Source organism: Pelophylax lessonae, assembly GCF_965119305.1.
Source record: "Pelophylax lessonae genome assembly, chromosome: 2".
Lineage (NCBI taxonomy): Eukaryota > Metazoa > Chordata > Amphibia > Anura > Ranidae > Pelophylax > Pelophylax lessonae.
The window spans coordinates 582,563,469-582,575,604 of NC_138769.1; the positions used below are offsets into that span (position 1 = coordinate 582,563,469).

At 48.0% G+C, this 12,136-nt stretch overlaps 1 protein-coding gene across 4 annotated transcripts in view; it reads right to left on the bottom strand.

Annotated features, from left to right (window-relative positions):
• TFCP2 (transcription factor CP2) overlaps positions 1-12,136 on the bottom strand; it is a 284,340-nt gene that overhangs the window by 61,919 nt on the left and 210,285 nt on the right. For all 4 annotated transcript variants that reach the window (XM_082246598.1, XM_082246597.1, XM_082246600.1 and 1 more), the window contains one exon: positions 8,795-8,937. In XM_082246598.1, coding sequence (XP_082102724.1) covers positions 8,795-8,937 — 143 coding nt within the window. The remainder of the gene's footprint in view (positions 1-8,794; positions 8,938-12,136) is intronic.

Sequence of the window (12,136 nt, forward strand, 5' to 3'; positions counted from 1 at the left end):
GCTGCTTACCTAAATGGTTAACCATTTACTGCTTAACATCTGCAGGCTGTTGCTACTGGTATGAATGGCATTTACACACCTGTTGCACCTGCCTGTGGTATGAATGGCATTTAACACCTTTGCACCTGCCTGTATATATGTAGTTAACCCGTCATAGCTACTTCTACCTAATGCTGCCTTCTGACATAAGAAAAAGTAACTTCTGATTCAAGACAGCCACTTTTCTGAAAAGTAATCCGCAGGAATTTCTTTACAGAGGCAATTCACAGGCAGCGAGGAGGCGATATGTTGCCTCCTCACCATTGTTTTAACCCTAAATGCTGCAGCGTGGACTCTTTATTTGAATGGGTTGCATTTAGTAGTAGTGGTTATAATTCTTGAGTAGGTGCCTAAATTATGGCAGGCTTGTAGGGGCCCCAGTTCATTACCTTGCCACGTGGGCGTGAAGTTTAAAGCCCAGCAGCCATAAAAAGAAAGCTGCCATTAGCCAGTGCCTCTCCATCCATCCACTGTGTTCCTAAGAAGGTAATAGGCACATTATGACTACATGAGAGGTGTTTTGTTGATGAAAATAAAGCTTTGGTAGTAAAAAAAAAAACTGTCTCTTAAACTTTTTTTAGCTGTCTCCTAGATTCAAAGTAAAGTTGTGCCCTGATATACAATATTTTTATTTACAATAATACTCATGTTTTTAGTCCTGACCAAAAGGAACATGTAGTAGAACCAAGAAATGAAGTCCTTCATACCAACTGTTCATTCAAATCTAATAGAACATAACTGCTGAATTTGGTTAGGACTGTGTCACATGGACTTCAGCTTGTATAAGCAGTGTGAACAGAAAGCTTTGACAAAGCATATGCAGAGCTTTCAGCAAGCCCTGTTAAAACTTTTAAAGTACCATTCAACTCCAGTTTGCAAATATTAAACACAGATCCTAATGGTAGTGTTGATTAACACTAAACATGCTGCTAGCAGGCTTTCAACAAGTGCTGAAACCTGCTTTAAAAACCTTGATGTTTGTAAGAACTTACCGTAAAATCCTTTTCTCTGAAGTCCATTGACAGACGCAGCTCTTATGCTTCTTATACCATTGGGTTATGCTGCCCCCTACAGTAGTACTACTAAGCAGAAAAAAAAAAAAAAAAAAAAAAAACAGTTCACCATGCCTACGGGCCTGTCCCTATAGGCATAACCCCACACACCCTGCTCAAGCATTTCAGTTCCGTTGCAAGCAGTGAGAAGACGACACAAACCATCCCCATATCAGAGGGGCCGGTGCTGCGTCTGTCAATGGACTTCAGAAAGTCTAAAGCCCCGTACACACGTACCGATTGTCGGCCGTAAATATATACGGCCGACGACCGATCGGCCGATTGTAGGCTTGTTAGTATGATGCTTCCGACAGAGCATTTTCGGCCGAACAGAATCTGTCGTGCAGGCATTAAAATTTTTGTTGGCAACACCAGAACGGCCGATTGTTCACCAGTCAGTACAGATTTCGGCCGACAGACAGCAGATTAGCAAGACTGGGCATGCTCAGAAAAGAAAAAAAGACAAGGAAAGTTAACCATTACATGACATCACTTCTGCAGTCGGCTGTTGGCCAACAAAATTCGTGTGCAGTCTTTTGCAGTTTTCAACAGACACAACAGCCCTGGACAAAAGACGGCCGATCAGTACGTGTGTACGGGGCTTTAGTTATTACATGATAACTCCCTTTCCAGGAATCCTCCAGGGCAGTCTTATGAGAGATCGGCTCCTCCTCCTACAGGAAACCCAAGCAGTTAAGTTTAAAATGGCCGCCCCAAGGCTGCCCCTCAGTTGTAAAAGATGAACTGGACAGCTTAGGCAAAAGCCTGAAATAACATACCAATAATCATACCTTCAGGACGGTCACATGATAACCCAACGATGCATACCTAGGGTGGAACTACTGCTTGTAGAACTTTGCGTCCAAAAGATAGATCATGGGCGGAGACCAGATCGACCCTATAGTGTTTAGCGAACGTCAAATCGCTGGACCAGGTGACTGCTCGACAGATTTGATCGACCAAGGCCCCAGCTTTCTCTGCCCCAAGAGGTGAATAAGCCTGGGTGGAGTGTGCCTTGATGTCCGACGGGATATCCTGGTCTTGAGTAATGTAAGCTGTACTAATTGGCCAACCTGATCCATCTGGCTATGGAGGCCTTAGAGGCAGTGCCTCCGAACAGTACGAACAGGCTGGAAGTCTTCTTAAATGATTTAGTGGCATCTAAATAGTGTAAAATGCACCTTCTAACGTCCAATGTGGCAAAAACGTCTTCCCCCGGGAAGACGGATTTTGACAGAAGGATGGAAGGACCACCTCCTGTGAACGATGAAATGCCGAGGACACTTTAGGGAGGAGGGGGGTCTGTCCTGAGTATCACTTATCCCGAAAGACCGCCAAGAAGGGTTCCTTAACCACTTACTGACCACCTGCTGTCGATTTACTTCGGTCTTTTGACGCTAAATACCGGTGTTATGGCAGCAGATAGCTGCCATAACCCCGGTATTTTTTTCAATGGCGGGCGATCGGCTTTCAGGTAAGGGTGGTCCCCGCGGCGGACTCGCCACGGGATCACCCTTAAGGCGCGGCGGAAGAGGAGCCCCCCCCCCCCCCCGGTCCTTTTCACCGCTTACCGGACCCGCCGGCAGTGGGGAAAACATCTGGTCCCGGATCCTCATTGACAGGAAGTCGAGTCAGGGCAAGATGGCCCTCACTCGACTCTATGGTCTTGGAGGACCGGAGCGACGTCAAATGTCATTCCCTAGCAAACGGTTTAAAGAGCAGATTTTTTTTTAACCATCTTTTTTTAGTGTACTTGTGAGGTCTGAGGTCTTTTTGACCCCAGATCTCACAATAAAGAGGTCCTGTCATGCCTATTTCTATTACAAGGAATGTTTACATTCCTTGTAATAAGAATACAAATTATACATTTTTTATTTATTTTTTTAAATTGTGCAAAAATAAAAAATAAATAAAATAGGAAAAAATAAAATAAAATTTGAAGCGCCCTGTCCCCGTTAGCTCGCGCGCAGAAGCGAATGTATACGGAAGCCCCGCCCACATATGTAAACTGTGTTCAAACCACACCTGATGTTTCGGGTGGATCGGTACGTGAAGGTAAGCGTCCTTCAAATCTAACATTTTGAATTTCCTGTACCTCACAAAGCGGTTGAGGTCTTTGAGATTCAGGATAAGACGGTGGAGGGTTTCGGCTTGAGGAAGATGTGGGCTTCTCCTCTTGGCCGACGAAAACATTTCTTAGGTTTCTCCTTCCTTTTAGATGGGAAACCCTTAGATTTGTCTGCTGACCTCGCAAGGACTTTGTCCATTTATTGGCCGAACAAGAGACTTCCGTCGAAAGGAATTCTGCAAAGCTTGTTCCTGGAAGCATAATCCCAGGTCTTGAACCAGAGGGCTCTTCTGGCTGAATTTATCAGGCCTGTGATGCAGGCTGATATCCTGACTGCCTCTGCAGCTCCATCAGCCATGTAAGCTACCCCTTCCCTCTGTACCTGGGACTTTTTCCAAATGCCCCCCCGAGTTGTTCCAGCCAGGTGGTAACATTTCTGGCCACACAAGTGTTAGCCATGTTAGATGAAATGCTGCTGCCCCCGCTTTGTGCGCTCTTCGGACTGTCACATCAATCTTTTTATCCATGGGGTCTTTAAGCAGACCCATGTCTTCGAAAGGGCAAATTCGATTTTTTAGAGACTTTAGCCAGTTATGCGTCGAGCTTGGGGCATTTGGATGAGATACCTTCTGTCTCATCGAAGGGGAATCTTCTTTTTGGTGCCTTGGGGAAAAAGCTTATTTTCCGGGCATTCCCATTCCTTGCTGATAATCCCCTTTAACCTCCCTGGTGGTAGGATTAGGTCAGGATTTCTGTGCTAAAAGCGGTACATTGTTTTGCAAGGAAATCAGTTTTACATTTTAAAACTCACCTTCCCCTGCGATCCCCCGCCGTCCTCCTGCTGTGTGCTCGGCAGATGCCGGCACCTGTCTTCCGGTTCTTCCCTGTGAGCGTTGAGACGGAGGGGGGTGGAACCGGCGGCAATTTCAAAAATGTAAATACAATAAATGATACAAAGTTGTGATCCTAACGGATTACACTGTATCATGCCACTTCACCTGGTGACTTTTTTTTGCGCAAAAGCGCTTTTAGACGAACTGGAAAACAGCGACAGCGAAATTAAGTTACTTGAAGAACTTAGCGATAGCGATCAGTGGGAAAATTCATCATCAGGTACGGAAAGTGACAACGACGACGATTCTGATGTCTTTCTGGCACATAGCTTGTGCAATTTGGGAAGTATATCAATGATTCTTTTGGATTCTTCACTAATAATCTTCTTGATACATTTATGGCGCATCAATTTGTTTATATTCCGGAACCATTTTAACTCCGCAGCTAGGGCAATATTTCTATTAGATCTTGACCACCGGCTCCGTGATCTCTGATTACTTGGGCTGGAGAAAGAAAGAGATACAAGAGGGATGCATTGTCAGCATAGCGGGCAGGTATCACCGGCAAGATATCCCCCCCCCCCCCCAAAAGCATCTACCCTAACTCACCATTGAAAGGCTGGGGCCTGAGACAACAGCCTCTGGAATGGGGGGCCAGGTCCTCTGCCATTAAGACCGCCTGGAGTGAAGGGATACACACCAGCTGCCAGTGAAAACCGAGCACCATGTCCAGGGGAGAGAGGGCGATTATATATCCAGAAAAGCCCGGGTTCCCTCCCTGTAATCAGCTGAATTAAGCTTCCCTAATCAATGTGCAGCGGTGCCCTTTTCCAAGATAGCTGCCGCCCTACTTCCGGTGGAGGGGCCATCTTGAAGTCGTCACTTCCGCCGGCTAGTAAAAAGGACGCTGGAAACTCCCCCTGGAGCCCCATGTGCAAAAGCCATGAGGAGAGAAGTGGCGGACAGCTCAGCGTGGACTCCGGCTAGCTGAAAAGAAACCCTCCATGGCCGACACAGCCTCAAAAGCCCCCTGGGCAGGGGTAAGCCAAAACAGACCTTTCAGGGAGAAAATATCGCCCCGCAGCTCACCATCCATATCATCTGCTATAGGCTGAAAAAATAGAGCCAGATCTAGGAAGGGGGTCCCGTATAGGTAACCCGCCCAAGGAGTCTTCCTCCCCCGTCCCCAAGAGGCACCTGGAGCATGGTGTTTTCACCAGTCATGAGCAGGTGGAGGGAAGAGGTGTTCCGGGATGTCTGCCGAGGACAGGGAAAGAAAATAAACAGGGGATTAGAGTGTACCATGCTCGTGTAAGCAGGGCAGAAAACACAAGAAAACGAAGGGGCAGCCTTGGGGCGGCAATTTTAAACTTAACTGGGCTTGTTTTTCCTGTAGAAGGAGGAGCCTATCTCATGTGACCGTCCTGGAGGATGACTTCGGGGAAAAAAGGATTTTACGGTTAAGTTCTTACAAAAATCCAGTTTTCTCCATCGTCCATTGACAGACGCAGCTCTTATGCTTCTTATACCATTGGGACGTCCCAAAGCAGTGTAGGCCTTAGGGGTGGGGAGAACGCAAACCAAATAGTTAATGTAAACTCCAAAGGCTAAACTTAGCCAACTGGGTAACATGAAGCTCAACCAGGAACAACAGGAAAACCCCCTAAAGAGAAAAACAATTCTCCATTAAACAGCAGCCTGCAAAACCTTGCGGCCAAAGGATGCATCCGAAGATGCCAACAAATCTACCTTGTAGAATTTTGTAAATGTGTGCACAGATGACCAAGTTGCCACCTTACAAACTTACACTACTGAGGCCTGATGGGGAAAAGCCCAAGAGGCACTCAAGCGCTCTAGTAAAATGCGCCTTCACAGGGAAAGGAGGAAACCTGACCCTTCTAAATAAGCCTGAACAACCGTCTGCCTAATCCATCTGGATATAGTCGCAGCAAACGCAGCCAAACCTTTACGAGATCCTTCAGTAAGGACTAAAGGACTCAGTGACTGACTGTCAGGTAAACCCTTATCGCCCGAACCACATCCAGAGAGTGCAAAGCAATTTCCAAGGGATGCTTAGGCTTAAGACAGAGTAAAGGCAACACAATGTCTTCATTGAGATGGAAATCACACACCACCATAGGAAGAAAAGATGGATTAGGTCGGAGTACCACTTTATCTCTGTGGACCAGCACATACGGTGAACGACAGGACAGCGCCGCCAAATCAGACACTCTAGAAGCCAACGGACGTTGGAAGTAAATAGCCAAGGCCAAAGCTGACACTTGGCCCTTGATAGTGCTCAAGGCCAACCGCTGCTAAACCCTTTTTTGTAAAAAGGCCAAAACCCTAGCTATAGAAAAAAAGCAAGGGTGCAGCTTTAGGGATTCACACCATGAAATGTACGATTTCCACGTACAATTATAGATCTTCCTGGAAATCGACTTCCGGACCTTCAATAGTGTAAGAATCAGAGTCAGAAAGACCTCTCTCTCTCTCTCTTTCTCTTTCAACACCTTGCTTTTAACAGCCATGCCGTTAAAACCAGCGACCATAAAGCAGGATGGAAGATCGGTCCCTGGGACAGCAGATCCTCCCGCAGAGGGAGTCTCCACGGAGGATCGGCGACCAATTTTACTAGGTCTGCGTACCAAAACCGACGAGGCCAGTCTGGGGCCACAGAATGACCGGAATTCCTTCCCCCCTGTGGAGAAGCCTCGGAGGAGTTTTAATCGGAGGGAAGGCATAGATCAGCAGATATTGGCTCCAAGGAGCCATCAAGGCGTCTGTGGCATCGGCCAGCGGGTCCCGAGACCTAGCCACAAACCTCTGGACTTTTTTGTTGAGGCGAGATGCAAAAAAGGTCTACCTCCGGCCATACCAGAATCTCGGCCACCACCTTGGTGCGCCATGCGGTCAGGGGACCCTAAATTGGAGGCCAAAGGATTTACAAAAAGACCAAGTAGGAAAAGGTACCAATTTCACCCCCCCCCCCCACCCAGGACAACAGGGGCCGTAGCTATAGCGCCCCCAGGTGAAAGCTGCAAAAAAGGGCAGGGGGAGGGGGGCAGGGCACAGGGCCAGGTATCCTGACAGGCCTGACAGGCCAAGGGGATCTTTTAGGAAGTATTAGGTCCTATCATCCCCAGGAGTGGGCCCACGTCCCCCAAGACCACTAAGGTATATTTGGGGGGGGGGGGGGCTGCATTTATTCACCATACCATGGACCGGGTGGGCTCCGTTCCAGACAGACTACCTCCCACCTGGAGTGGGGGTGCTGCCAGCTGAGAGGTATGCTGCGACTCAGGGTGTTCCAGGTCGTCGCGTCCCAGCGAGATATGCACTCGTGGGCTTGTCCCCATCCAAACCGGGGCTCTGTCATGGCAAGGCCTAGTGTGGGACTATAACCTGCTCATGCTCGTAGGCCAAGCTGGGAGACCTTAACTATCTAGATTATCCAGTGCGAAACCTCAGCCAGCAATTACTTGTAGTTCACCAGGAGGAATACCCCTGAACACTAACTAGCAGAAGTAAGAAAACAAAACGAAATATTCTCAAAAGAACCAAAAACTGAGACTGAAGTCCTAGCAGGAAACCTAGGTCCTACTCCTTCAAGAGGAAGTAAACTCTCTTCTGCAACTTATACCTATAATTAAACCTATGATAAGGCTTCCCTATAGGTACTGTAAATATCTCCTAAACATGTACCGTTTAGGAAATATTTACTTTGCATGCAGCCAGTGACATCACTGGGGCATGTGCTCTGAAGGAACGGCCGCTTGTGCCGTGACAGTTGGCTCCCACGCGCATGACGAGTGACGTCATCGCAGCTCTAGCCAATCAGATGGCCGGATGCCGAAAATCCGGAAGAGGGGTGACAGAACATGTCACCCATGAGACAGGTGAGCGGTCGGCACTGCGAGGCTTCGTTCTAAGGTAAGTATTTCATAAATATCTAATATGCGATGCATACTAGCTCATTATGTGTTTGTCTTTCAGGTGTTCGTTTTTTAAAAAAAAAAAATAATTCTGAGGTTTACAACCTCTTTCACTAGGCAGAAACAAACTGGTATGCTGGAGCAGGGTGTGTGGGGTTATGCCTATAGGGACAGCCCCAGTAGGAGTGGTTAACTGTTTTTTTCCCCGCCTAGTACTACTCCTGTAGGGGGCAGCATAACCCAATGGTTTAAGAAGCATAAGAGCTGCGTCTGTCAATGGACGATAGAGAAAGCTTGTTTAAAGGGCCAGTGTGCACCCCCATTAGGATCGGTTTTCAACATTTACGAACTGCAGCTGAATGATCCTTTAAAAGCTTCAACAAAGCTTGCTCTTCAAACTGTTCTTATACAAGCCTGTGATATAAAAATAATTGTGCAGTTATATATCAGGACATACTTTAATTTCCTTTTGTCATCTTTATATTATTTTTTTTTTTAGGAGTATCCGAGTCCATGATCTTGAAAAATAGTGGGCTCAAATAGCTCCTACACTACACATTACAGCCATTCATTACATATTTCACTTTTCTGTTCAGTGAGAGAACAGAAGTGCAAATGTTAATAAACCACCTCTCTTTTATAACACAGTTAAAGGCCGTGGTGTGTAAAGGCAGTAAACATCGCAGGTTAAAAGTACACCTTTGTCATGTATGAATGAGGCTGAAAGCATCAAACTGACCTTGCAGTTTTCAGAAATTCACTTGAGTTATTTGTAGCACCATCAGTGACACATTTTCAAACTGCCAGAATTTTGCTCAAAATAGCGAATCAAAACAATCTTACAGTGCAAACTATAACTCATATTACCTCATCACTTATCAGAACATGAATGCCTGTGGGCCCCTGTTTGTAAATCTGGTTAATCTGATGAGGAGAAATGTTAAACAGCTGGGCTATCTTCTCAGTTAATTCCAGAGATGTGAGGTCCTCCAGGTAGATGGCATGATACACTGTAGGCAAAGAGAGGACCTTACTACTGATACAAATGAGCAGGGTTAATTAGTTCACCAAAACACAGGGAAAAGAACACATGCACATAATACAAAGACAATTTTGTGTTGAAGGGCCCACTGAAATTACAAAAAACACTTAAATTTCAAGTTCGTAGCCCTGCGCATTATGATTTGTGACAGATTTTTTGCTAGGAAAAGCATTAAGATAACTTTCGGTTTGTGAAATTGCAATTTGCTGTGTTCACACAGGTATAGCTGTACAGGGAGAGCTGAGTAACAGCCACTCCTCTCAGCAGAAGTGTCCTTGCACTGACTTCATAAAGAGGGAGGGGGGTGTGCCTGATGTTATTTATATTACAGAATGCAATAAATCAAACTCTTGCCTAAATATAAAAATTAGATTTTTGTACTTACTGTAAAATCCATTTCACTGAGTTTATCGACAGACACAGCGCTTCATAAATCATAACTAATGGGTTATATTGCCTCCTCCAGCAGTAGGACTAGGCAGAGCAAAAAACCTGGCTACACCCATGGGCCATCCTCAGCTCTAAGGACTACCCTCTCTGCTCTAGGTAATCAGTTTAGCAACAAGCAGTATTAGAAGTATCAGAAACCATTGATGGGTGGGTGCTGTGCCTGATCAATTCAGAGAAATTGATTTTACAGTAAGTACAAAAAATTTGATTTTTTACTTACTGTAAAATTCAATTCTGAGTCCGGACATGGCTGCTGCTTTAAATCATAGACGGGTGGGTAATAAGCCTCTCCCATTAGGAGTGACGAGGTAGAGCCAAAGGATTTGACACGCCCAGGGGGGGCAGGTCCCTGGGTTATTACCCCTGGCCTCACCGTTGCATCTTCAGTTTAGTTGCAAGCAGTGAATAACCAAAACCCAACTCTTCAGAGAAAAGAGGGGTGGGAGCTACGTCCATCGGTGGACTCAGAGAAATGGATTTTATGGTATGTAAAAAATCCCATTTTCTCTTTTGTCCACCAACGGACGTAGCTGCTGCTTAAAATCATAAATGGATGGGACGTCCAAAAGCAGTAACCACTGAGGGGTGGGGAAAGGACAAACTTAAAAGAATGCAATTCCCACGGCTAACATAGCCAACAATATAACATGGATCCCAACAAGCACAACTGGAGCTCAAATGTAGCAAAACTATGAAGGAAAAGTAGACTTGCTCCTTAAATGGCGGCCTGCAAAACTTTGCGGCCAAAGGATGCATCCGAGGATGCCAACACATCCACTCTGTAAAACTTGGCGAACATATGTACAGACGACCAAATGGCCGCCTTGCAAACCTGCATCACTGACACCTGATGGCGGAAAGCCCAAGAGGCACTCAACGCCCGCGTTGAGTGAGCCGTGACAGGGAAAGGAGGAACCTCTCCCTTAAGAGAATACGCCTTCACCACCGTCCGTCTGATCCATTGAGAGATGGTTGCCGCAGACGCAGCCTGACCCTTACGGGGTCCATCCGTATTCACAGAGTTGGACTTCCGAAAGGACTCAGTAGTCTCCAGATACACCCGTATCGCCCGAACCACATCCAAGCAATGCAAGGCAATTTCCTTAGGATGTGAAGGTTTCGGACAGAGTAACTGAAGCACTGTCTTCGTTTAGATGGAAGTCTGAAACCACCTCAGGAAGAAACAACGGATTAGGCTGTAACACTACCTTATCCCCAGGGCCGGACTGGCCTACCGGATACCGGGAAATTTCCCAGTGGGCCGCTTTAAGATTGTGGCCGCTTTAAGACGCAGCCGCTATTGGGACCGCGCCGCGTTGTGATGGCCGCTGCAGCCCTGGTGAAGTCTTTCCTACTTCAGCCGCTATGAGCGGCATTACGTCAGATCTGGCGGGAGCGGCTGCGCGGCGCCGGTGGATCATGTGACTGTCAGCAAGACGAACGGTCACGGCGCCGAGAGTCCCACTACACAGACGCCAGCCCACCAGCATGATCGCACCCGGGGAATCGAGTCCGTAAGTTAGTAATAAAAATCAACAGTGCAATTATTGATCCCATCTGACCTCCACCAGACCACCACTAACCACTGCCCCCTGCTGATCTCACCACCCCCACAGATCTTATCCCTGATAGGATGGGGGGGGGGGGGGAGCAGTGGCGGTGGGGAGGATGGCACCCCCCATCACCACTGCCACTAATCTCCCCTCACCACTATAGCTGCCACTGATCTCACCACCACCCCTGCCACCGATCCCACCCACGCAACCCTGCCACCGATCCCACCCCCCTCACCACCACCACCGATCCCACCCCCCTCACCACCACCACTGCCACCGATTCCCACCCCCCTCACCACAGATTCCCACCCACCTCACCACCGCCACCGATTCCCACCGCCCTCACCACCACCACCGCTGCCACGACCTCACCCCCCTCACCACCACCGATCCCAAACCCCTCACCACCACCCCTGCTGCCACTGATCCCACCTCCTCACCATCACCGCTGCCACTGATCCCACCCCCACCGCTGCCACCAATCCCACCACCCCTGCTGCCACTTATTCCACCCCCCTCACAATCGCTTCCACTTATTCCACCCCCCTCACCACCACCCCTGCTGCCACTCATCCCACCCCCCTCATGTCTGCAACATCTGACATCTCCTGTACCAAGTGCGCACAGCCCCTGTCATCTCCTGTACCATGTCCGCACAGCCTCTGACATCTCCTGTACCATGTCCGCACAGCCCCTGACATCTCCTGTACAATGTCCGCACAGCCCCTGACATCTCCTGTACAATGTCCGCACAGCCCCTGACATCTCCTGTACAATGTCCGCACAGCCCCTGACAACTCCTGTACAATGTCCGCACAGCCCCTGACAACTCCTGTACAATGTCCGCACAGCCCCTGACAACTCCTGTACAATGTCCGCACAGCCCCTGACAACTCCTGTACAATGTCCGCACAGCCCCTGACATCTCCTGTACAATGTCCGCACAGTCCCTGACATCTCCTGTACAATGTCCGCACAGCCTATGACCATCTCGTCTTTTATCATGTCTGCAGTCTCCGAGGGGGAGTCTGGAGAGGAGTTGGGAGTGGGAGTGCCACCGGGATGGTGGTCACGGGAGAAGTCAAATGTCTGTGGACTGTGGAGAGAAGACTATAGGATAAACCCAGAGCCAACAAGGGAGCCAACTGACTGAGCCCTGCA